The sequence below is a fragment of the Fusarium keratoplasticum genome, chromosome 3 (assembly GCF_025433545.1).
Source record: "Fusarium keratoplasticum isolate Fu6.1 chromosome 3, whole genome shotgun sequence".
Taxonomy (NCBI): domain Eukaryota; kingdom Fungi; phylum Ascomycota; class Sordariomycetes; order Hypocreales; family Nectriaceae; genus Fusarium; species Fusarium keratoplasticum.
Genome location: NC_070531.1, coordinates 998,575 through 1,008,896, shown reverse-complemented (window position 1 = coordinate 1,008,896; position 10,322 = coordinate 998,575). Strand labels below are relative to the sequence as shown.

Here is a 10,322-nt window from a genome sequence, read left to right as displayed (position 1 = left end):
ATCCCCTCCCATCGTTGTCGAAGACGATGATGATGAAGAAGAGCTGCCCTCGACCAACATCATCCTGAAACGGGCGAGAACCCAAAGCCCAACTGCCGGCATATCCTCAAAGAGGCAGACACTTGCGACTACCTCCAACGACGGCGCCTCCTCCTCCGCCTCGCCTCGCTTGACCTTCTCGTCTGCTGTGTCTCACCAGGCCTCACCGTTGGCAACCATGGCAGCATCTTCTGGAGTGAGCCGTGCGGTGCCAGAGTGGCCCCTCAGGCGTCAACTGTGGCTCGACAACCTCAAAGGGGTCTACGAATCAGACCCAAACGAGTTTTATCGCTACATCGATACCTGGTTCGAACGGGTCGAGATGAGTATCAGTATCGCGCGACCGGATGATTATTCCCGTTGGATCCGCTTGGACTACAATGAGTCTAGATGTTTCACTGGAATCATCCATGCGTTTCCTTATGCAAGTCTCACCGTGTCGAGGAGCATGTTTCTAGTCTTTTGATGCCTATAGAGAAGGCATCTCATTCACTGCATGGATAGAGCTGAAAGGATTATCGAGGCTGGTATCATGTCATCAAGTCTTGTTCATATATGCAGGATATGTCCACGATATTATATATTTAGTGCTAGGTGGCCAACTTTTGTCTATGTCATTACAAGCCTTCCCATTATCCAAGGCTGCATTTTTGCCGTACGCCATATAAACACATCAACGTCGGTTAAAGTTGAGGAATCGACTCTGCGCAGAATTAGCATTATTCTTTTACCGGCAAAACAGATGAAACTTACACCCAGGAGGAGAATAATGATGTTGCTTCCGATGAAGCAGAGGTAAATTCCCAGGTCTCTCCAGCGGTTGTCGAAAGACAGGTTAAAGGTGCTGTAGAACTCGTCGCCGACCTTGTAGGCGCAGTACTCACACTCGCGCGTGTTGTTGTTGATGAGATATCCAGAACCGCCGTTGGCGAAGAAGGGCTCCATGTACTCGCCGCAAGTGGTGTTCTCGGGAGCTGTGAAGGGGTTCAGCTCGCCTTGCTTGCAGACGACGGGAAGGTCGTGCAGCGCAGTCGTCACCATGCCGCCGATGAGACGGGTAAAGGGGTCCAACTGGTACAACCAGGCGCGCCAGAAACCGGGCATCTGCGGGGGAGGAATGGTGACACCGCAGAAGAGGGCGAAGTTGATGATGATGAAGGGGTCGAACTGAGCAGAGATGAAGGGCGAGGGGGTGATGGACGCGAGACCCTGGCCAAGGGTGACAGCAAAGACTTCAGTGATGAGAACCATGAAGAACTGGTAACCCGCGCGGGAAGACTCGGTCTGAAAGCCGGGCATGTAGTACAGGGGCAGGAAGAAGGCGACAGCGCAGAGAATCGAGTAAGGCATCTCAGCGGTGATGATGGACACGACAAAGCTGAATGGCGAGTACATCTTGGACGAGGACTCTCGGAAGAACAGGGCGCGCTTGATGTGGAACATGACCTCGACCTGGGTGATGATCAGAGCAGGCAGGACAGTCACCTGGAAGATGACAAAGACCCTGTACTGAAGCGAAGATCGAGAGTCATCCAGGTTGAGATAGGTCAGACCGGTGATGAGAGCGACAGCGACGTGGCTAAAAACACGGGTGAAGAGGTAGTTGGGCGAGCGCCAGAAGGAACGGAACATGCGTCGAGACACAACCTTGAGCTGATGGCTCATAGGCGAGGCATACTCCTTCTCAAGCTCAGGGTTGGCCTGGTTACCAGCAGCCTCTCGCTCTCTCTTCATCCGGATGATGGCCTCCTTGGTTTCCGCCAGCTCAGGACTCTCCTCCCAGATGTCAGCCCAGTCACGGTTACCAACGCGAGGAGCGCTACCAGCACCAATGGCCTCGAGCATGTACTCAGCGACGTTGTCAGTAGGACCGGCCTCGGCTCCGTGGCTCTTGAGATAGTCTCGGAGGACGCAAGCATCCTTGCCAATGTCACCAAAGTAGACGGTGCGGCCTCCACGCTGGAGGAGAAGGAGACGGTCGAAGTTCTCAAACAGGGCGGCGTTGGGCTGGTGGATGGTGCAGAGAATAGCCTGTCCAGAGGAAGCAAGCTTCTTGAGGAATCGAACAATGTTGAAGGCGCTCTGGCTGTCCAGACCGGAAGTAGGCTCATCGAGGAAGAGAAGCAGCTCAGGCTTGGCAGCAAGTTCAACACCAATTGTCACACGCTTACGCTGCTCGACGGTAAGACCAAACTCGGCAGCTCCGATGATGCAGTCGGCGATGGTCTCCATCTCAAGGAGGGAAATGATCTCCTCGACATAGGCGTAGCGCTCGGCCATAGGAACATGGTATGGTTGACGGAGCTCGGCAGAGAATCGGAGGGCTTCGCGGACGGTTTGGGTAGGCTCGTGAAGATCAAGCTGCTCAGCATATGAGGTGGAACGCTGGAACTGCTTTCCGGGCTTAACGGCATCGACGAGGACATCTCCAGTAATAACACCAATGTTCTTGCGAGCGGCCAACACATCAAGAAGGGTAGTCTTTCCAGCGCCAGAAGCTCCCATAAGAGCAGTCAGCTCACCGGGTCGAACGTAACCAAAGACATTGTTGAGAAGTCGTCGAGTGCCGCCAGGAACAGGGACATCGTAGTTGAGGTTCTCCCAGGTGAGGATGCTCTCAGACTCAATCTTGAGCTCAGCACCGCTCTCATTAGACTTGTCCTTGCGCTTAGCCTCACGCTTTTCGAGGAGCTTCTCGTTGAGCGCGGTACGCTCCTTGTTGGGCTTGTTATAAACCTTGATGCCGACTCCGCCCATACCGAAAGTGACAAATTCACCCAACACAACGTTGAGGATGAGGAAGAAGATGATGAGAGCCATGATGATTCCCCAGTTGCGCCAGAGGTCTCCGGGGAAGTAGGAGAAACCCTGGGCAATGTAGTCGCTTCCAGAAACAAAGGTGGTGCCGCCACGAGAACCGGGAAGGGTGCAGACCTGGTAGTTGATATCGTCGTAACCAGGGCCAGAAGGAATGAGTGAGTCGGCGGTACATGTCATATCGATTCGGCTAAATTCGTTCTGCATCATACTGGAAAACGCCAAACCCAATGCATTGATCCAGTAGATCCAACGCAACCAGACCTTCTCAGACTGATACTGGATGATATATCCTGATGTTGTAACGAATAGCGTTATAATAATTACCGCAAGCTTAATAGCTGAGTCAAAATCAGGGCTGATACAGCCAAGAATTCTGAAAAAGAGCGTCATGGCGATGTTGCCGGAGAGGATCATGAGGTAGAAGGTGAAGAACGCGCCGGCGTCACGCACCAGCCCAGTCATAAAGTAGACAATGATTGAGAAAATCAAAATCTGACTAGCTGCAAATGCCTGATCAACAAAGATCTGTGCAATCCAGAGGGCGGAGGGTCGGTGGAAGGCGTATGCTTTGTGCTTGTTGACGATGGCGCGGCCGGTCATTGTACCAGCAAGCTCGGAGAAGGCCTGGAAAGCGTTGAACAGGAGAGCGATGAACAAAAGACCACCCTTGCTAAAAGCACTGGCAGAGGTCTTGCCGAGGTTGAGGTACAGGGTTCCGAGAACAATAGCAATGACGATGCTGCGGAACCATCCGACGAAGAGGTTGAAGCGGTCCTGGAGCTTCAGGGTGAATTGGCGCTTCATGAGGGCCCAGACTTGCAGGTGGAAGCCAACCTGGTAAACAGATCGCTTCGAGGTTCCACGCTTGCTCTCCGTAACAGCAAGCTGAAAGTCATTGTGCTTGTCGGTCTCTTGCTGCAGAGTGGCCTTGTACTCGGCCATCTCAGCGTCAAGAGCCTTGCTGGCGTCCGACTTGTTGAAGGCCTCCTCCAAGGTAACAGGACTGTGAGGCGCGTTATCGGGGGATCGTCCAGGGGCGTACTCGCGTTCGAACTCGTCGGTGCAACCAGTGAGGTAGTCGGCGCTGGTCTGTCGGGGACGGGGGGCGAAGCCGAGACCCTCAAAGTAGCTTCGGGCAGTCGTGGCAGGACCAAAGTAGACCTGCTTACCCTCGTCGATAACCATAACCTTGTCGAAAAGATTGTAAATATTCTCGGAGGCCTGGTAGAGCGAGACAAAGGTGGTGGTCTTGTACAGGTTGGTCTGGATACGCAGAGACTTGACAAAGTCGAGAGCAGTACTGGCGTCCAGACCACGGGTGCTGTTATCCCAGGACAGAATGCAAGCGTTGGTGATCATGCCCTCGGCGATACTGACTCGCTTGCGCTCTCCTCCAGAAACACCGCGGACAAAGTGGTCACCCACGACCGTCTTGCGGGTGTGCTCAATGTTGAACATCTTGAGCAGCATGGAGATGACGCTCTCCTTGAACTCTTCCTTAGACATGCCGCCGGGTCGCTTGGCGGGCATCTTGGTGTCGAGAGCGAAACCGAGGGTCTGCTCGACAGTCAGGGTGGGGTGGTGAATGTCGTCTTCGGCGTTATAGACGGCCTCACCACGGTACTGGTCAAACTCCTTGTTGGTCCATCGTCCGTAAAGGACTTCTCCCTCAACGCCAGTGTATCCATATCGCTGGTTGGCAATGGTCTTGAGGAAGGTGGTACATCCGGAGCCAGGCTTGCCCAAGACGAGAACCATCTCACCGGGCTTGCAGACACCACGGAACTTGTCCAGCAGAGCAACTTCAGTGGGCTTGGGACCAAGACCGAGGAGGCGGATCACGGGGGTGATGACGTCGAAGAAGCCAACAAAGGCATCAGGGAAAGTCGGGACAAAGTTGGACATGCCGCCGTAACCCTTGACAGTGAGTCCATCCCAGTAAGCACCGATGTGCTTGGATCGGATTCCGGCCTCCTTCTCAGCATCAAGACCACCTCGAAGAGCGGCCTCGAGATCAAAGATGGAGACTTCGTCAGAGCCATCAGCGCCGTCCTTTTCAGGGTCGACACTCTTTACACTCTTGCGACGACTGGCACGGGAGACACCAGTAAACTCCCGCTGAAGCTCAGCAAATTCAGCTTCAGCCTGCTCGACCGAGACACCTTCATGGTGCGCCTTGGAGTGACGTCGCTCAGTGCTAGGACCATGGGTGGTCGACTCGGTATCCATAGACGCTCGGTACGCAGGGTCGGCCTGCTCAGTGTGGTGGTTGGCCGCGATGGCCTCTTCGGCCTTTTCGAGAGCCCTTTCGGCCATTGCGAATCGACAATGTCGTGACGGTGATGGAATTGAGTGTTGTTGGTATATAACTAACAGTGCTCTATACGAGACTGTGTTGGGAGCCCAAGGTCACCCACCGCGTAGTCCAAAGACTGAAAGGACGTGTAACCAAGAGATGGAAGAATGTAAGGATGAATTACAGGTAATAGATATTAAAAGAGGGATTAGACACACAACCCAATGGACCAAGGCTTGGCCGTTTGCTCAATAACAAAGAGAGAGGCAAAAGGGGCGGACCTTAAAAGTTTGCCGATATCCGCGTTTACATACTCATCCCCATCCCACCTTCACAAGAAAAAAAAAATATGGAGAAACACACCAGGGGATCCATCCTGACTCCCTCTGCAGCATTACCAATCACCAGGGAAGCCAAGCCCGGGCGGAGGTTAGGCCTTAAGACCGGGAGTGAAGAAGGTTGTTAGTCTCCACCCCTTCGAAGGACGGGGAACCGATCAACCGCAGTTCTCCCAGACAGAAAGAAGTCTGCCTGCTTTCTCGCACATGCGGCCGAATCGCGAGGCAAACCCTTGTCACCGCGGGACCTTGTGTCAAGGCAGTGGGTCACGCTCAGAGGTTTCGAGTCATCCGGTATCAAGCCCAAGCCTGATCGAGGCTAGAAAGGCATCTCTCGCAGGCCGATTGGCCGGGGGGTCAGGGGTGCTAAAGATTGCCCAGACAGGGCAAACGTTGAGCGCATGGAGAAAGCTGAGAGGGTGTGGAGAGGAGGCGGCAGAGATTGGATGAATGATTTGGGGCACGCACTGCGGCAGCACCCGCATTGTCGGTTCGGAACTTTATTTCCTAAAGCAATTGAGTCAATTGGACATGTTGAAGACGTCGAGGCCGTCAAGAACATGTTCAGAGGGCTCGGTCTTATCGTCGTCCTCTCGCCTAGAGTATCAGATTCAGCTGGGGGCAATATCAAAACACGAAAAAGGACCCTGGAGCCGACGGCTCAATCTCAGCTTGTGGAGCCGTGTGGGACACAACAATGTTGCCTCCACCGGGTAAACCTCGCCAATAGTCGTCAAGAGCCGGTTGTTTTTGTTGTTCGTCTGTCGGAGCCATCTCAGCGACGTGGGGAACTCGATGCAAGCCTTTCAACCAACAAACCAGCTAGACCACTTCTGGGCGCGTCATCTAAAGTTGCCCGATGTCTCAAAGCCTTTCTGCGTATTCGGTAGAAACAAAAGGCGTCAGGGTGACATCAGGCAACCTTTTGCGTGCATTGTAAGCACACACGTCTCTCACCGCACTTCGCAACGTATCTTTCTTCTCACGGTGGCAGTGAATAATCCTCCGTATCCGCTCCCTCCCTAGCCAGGGAAGAGATTGCCGATGGAGTCCTTCATCACCGGCAAGGGACAAGGGTCGACCAGGCCCCTGGCCATCAAAACAATCACTCGCAATCTTGGCAAAGAGCGAGACGACGCCCCCGTTCCAGTGAACCGGGAATAGACGGGAAATGTCACGTGGCTTTTTTTCTTTCATCTTCGGGCCACCGGCGTAGTCGTCCGGCCTTCGGCCGAAGAAGATTAAAAACATCGGCCGAGTGTCCTTGGCAGACATATAATCTCGCCGTGTTGATATGGATTATGGAATCAGGACGCAAAGGGTTCATCCGTGTATTCTCAATTGACCCGAAAACGGGCGATATAAGCTTAAAATAACGTTAGACTTAACATCCATCACAAGCCCCCGTGCCTTCCGGCCGACTCCTGTCAAAACACTATCTCCGGAGCGGAGCATCGGCAGACGGCCTCCGTCGCGTTCCGGTCTTCTTCTTGGGAGTCCCATTGGCCCGCATCTCCTCCCGGGCTTCCAGCACCGTGCCCTGATCGGAATTGAGGACCACGCCCTCAAATATGACCTCGCTCCGGGTGACGACCTGCGGGAACAGCACCGCCAATGATGACGGCTTTGCGCTGCTCGCTGCCGGCTTGTCGGTGCTGGAAGGATTGTAGTCCTTGTGATGGCTGGCTTCCTCGTCATCCGGAACATTGGCCGTGATAAGATCACGGGAACACTGCGCGTCAGCCCAGAGCCCAACAGCCTGTCGAAACAGAGATGGCACAGCATTGTAAAAACCGGCCTGCTTGTACGCTACAACAAGTGGATGCAGCGTGGTTCGAACCTCATTGCTCGCCTTACGAACAATGTCCTCTCGGATCTGGTCCCCTTGCTCCAAGTCAGACACGGACCCGAGGATCTGGCACCGATACACAGTCTGCCGCCTCTCGTCTCCTTCAAAGAAATCAAGCATGGCTGATGCCGTGGTCTTGATCTCGTTAGGGACGTAGAATGGGACAAAGACGTGTGCCAGGAGCGTCTCGGCGATGACGGCGTCAGCAACGGCGCAGCGCATCTTGGCAGCGGCTCGGGTTGTGCGGGTCGAGAGAGGGATCTTGGGGAAGCGAATGCTCAGCTCCAGAATCTCACTAGCAGAGTCCTTTCCAGAGAGTTAGTATTAGACGTAGATGGTGTGGAAGCGCATACCTCTGCGCCGTCGTGGTCGTTAAAGTACTCATTGACAAAGCCATGAACCTTTTCCAAGAGATCTGCAAGGTCGAGGCGTCTGCTCTGGTCAGCAATGCACAAACAAGCTGCGTTGAATACTCACAGTTTCTTCAACTCTTCCAAGCCAAACTCTCTCAAGATGCCTTCTCCAAGATCACTCTGAGCCTCGCCAAGCTTCTTCTTACACACTTCAAGCTCCGCATCACTAGCCTGCATCCTCGACCGATGAAGCTCACACTCAGCATTCATCTCCCTCATCTCATCAACATGACTCTTTTCATCCTCTTCAAAAGTCTTGACCCTCTGCTTCAACTTCTCCAACTCCCCGTCCCTCCCCTTCTGCGCCGCGTCCGACGCAGCCAGCTTCTCCCTCACCTCGGCAACCTCTGCCTCCATAGCCTCCACCGCGGCCTTGTTAGACTCGTAAGTCTTGAACTTTTGCTCAAACGTGGCAACAAGTGTTTCGCTCGCGGCGCTTGCGGCACTCGCCTGGTTCTTTTGGTCTGTCAGATCGCGCATCACCTGGTTGTTCAGCTCGCGGAGGCGCTGGTTCTCGCCCTGCTTGGCCTCGAGCTCCTGCTCCAGCGCTTTCCTCCCCTCGACTGACTTTTCATAGTCTTGGATTGCCTCGGCGTCCTTGGACACCTCCTTTGCTAGGATAAGGAGCTGTCGCAGCTTGGATTGCTTGGTAGACGTCTTATCAGAGACATGATTGCCATTGGCATGGTTGCCATTGACGTTCTTGGACTTGGGATCAGCCATCATGTTTTGCTAGAGATACAAAGATAGGGATATTGAAGGAAAAGAACAAATTCTACCATTATCGCTAGGCATGTCCACGTTTAATAAATCTCATCGCCAAGGTACATACAACATTATCGGAAGCTCCATTTTGAGGCCATCGCAGAGCCTCACTCTGCGTTCATGGGGCTTGAAGGACAACTCATCACCACACCACTTCCCTGCCCGTCATATCCCCCGCCATCTCATCCTAGTGGTCGCTTCTGAGCAATCAGGCTGGACCGCATCAAACGCCGTTACACAACACGCGGGGTAACCCCAATGGCATCCAGAGGCGACCGTCTTATCATGCATGGTGAAGCTCTCACAGCAGCCACAAGGCAAGGCCGTCGAGGCTCTTGACCGTGTCCGTCGTTACTCGGGCGTCAAGGCGAAAGCATTGCCCAGAGTATTGGCTGTCGTTTTCTCGGAGAAATGGCAGTATCTTCGCCTTGCCTCGTACGATGGTGGGAGCCGTGTTGCACTCAATTAGTGAGGCCGCCTTGAAACTCGGTCAGGGCATCCACTAGACGCCTAATCCCTCTCCCTCTCCTTCTCTCCCCTCCGTTGGTCCCTGTCCTCGCTCAGGCCAGACTTGTCAAATAGGTAAAGCTCGACAGATTGAGGCGCACCTCCAAGCACAGGCAGTGGCATCACTTGTCTGTGAACGTTGTACCAGCCGTCCTTGTCCATCAGCTCAAACAGGACCTCCTCCGACTCGTGACGTGGCTTGGTGGCCAAAAAGACCTTTGTGGTAAAGGGCTCCCCCTCGGGGAAGTGGGTGAGGTTGTTGGCGTGAATGGCTGAGAGTGTCTCCACCAGAGCAGGGAGCATGTCGACATTGTAAGTGCAGTCGCTCAGCATCACCAAGTCCCAAGGCTGCGATCGAGCTTGGGGGCCAAAGCGGCCCTGTCTGCCCTCCTCCCAGTCCAAATTCTCGTACATCATTCGGACAGGCTTCTCCTGGAACCGGACGTGCGAGTTTTCCACCCTCTTCATGTTGGACCTGGCCCGCTCCTCGGCCTCGGGGAGATCCGTCATGAGGATGGTGCAGTCTCCCGGCGAAGGGGCGTGAAGCTGGGGGTACACGGCAGCCAGTCCGACACTCAAGATGCCGACGCCGCAGCCCAATTCCAGCACGCGGATCGTCCTTTGGCGGCTAAAGATGTTCTTGAGAGTCCTCATGCAGGGGTCGTTGCTGGACTCGCTATCGGGAGCCGTCTCAATGCCCACGATCGCCGACGTCGCCACCACGCCGGCATCCCAGACGTGGCGAGCGATGCTCTCTCCAATCTCTTCCTCGAGTTCGATGGTACCCAGGCCGTCGGGTGAGTCGCCCAGTTGAAGTCGTCGGATAGACACTTCTGAGCCAGGCTCGGTAGCCATCAAGGGAACCCAAGCTGGCATGACGGCGCCCTTGGCGGCAGCTTCTTTTCGATACCGCATCTTCTCAGCAGCCAGCGCCAGAACTCGTGGGGCACTTTCAGCGGTGTGAATGGGCTCTGCTGCCCTGACGCAGATGTGAACCCTCATGCCCGTCTCAAGAGCTCTCTCAAGAGCAACAGGCAATTCGAGAGCCGGCTTCGCAACGCGCATGCCGGGCTCCCAGTCCAAGTGGCCAGGGTCCGAGAGGAGCCATGTCGAGCTACCCTCAGGCGAGGCAGCGACGGCGACGACCTGAAGGTCGAGAAACCTCTCCGGGTAGAGGAACGAGTCTCCAAGATCAGTGGTGATTGTGAAGAGCAGCTGGACCAAGGGTCCGCGGCGATTCTTCAAGACCTTTGGGGCCCGAAGGAAGCGGATGTAGTGCATTGTTGTGGTCTGAT

The 10,322-nt window shown here is 54.6% G+C and overlaps 3 protein-coding genes across 3 annotated transcripts; all 3 read right to left on the bottom strand.

The window, feature by feature from the left end:
• Nucleotides 1–712: 712 nt before the first annotated feature.
• Nucleotides 713–5,175, bottom strand: NCS57_00371000 (uncharacterized protein; the record flags this gene model as incomplete). The annotated part of the gene is made up of 2 exons (XM_053053695.1): nucleotides 713–742; nucleotides 793–5,175. The coding sequence occupies 2 exons, from the start codon at nucleotides 5,173–5,175 to the stop codon at nucleotides 713–715; spliced, it is 4,413 nt and encodes a 1,470-aa protein (XP_052915855.1).
• Nucleotides 5,176–6,928: 1,753 nt separating this feature from the next.
• On the bottom strand, nucleotides 6,929–8,478 carry NCS57_00370900 (uncharacterized protein; the record flags this gene model as incomplete). Its single annotated transcript, XM_053053694.1, has 3 exons — nucleotides 6,929–7,648; nucleotides 7,696–7,774; nucleotides 7,820–8,478. 3 exons carry the CDS (start codon nucleotides 8,476–8,478, stop codon nucleotides 6,929–6,931), a joined length of 1,458 nt encoding a protein of 485 aa, XP_052915854.1.
• Nucleotides 8,479–9,030: 552 nt separating this feature from the next.
• On the bottom strand, nucleotides 9,031–10,308 carry NCS57_00370800 (uncharacterized protein; the record flags this gene model as incomplete). Its single annotated transcript, XM_053053693.1, has 1 exon — nucleotides 9,031–10,308. One exon carries the CDS (start codon nucleotides 10,306–10,308, stop codon nucleotides 9,031–9,033), a length of 1,278 nt encoding a protein of 425 aa, XP_052915853.1.
• Nucleotides 10,309–10,322: the final 14 nt, after the last annotated feature.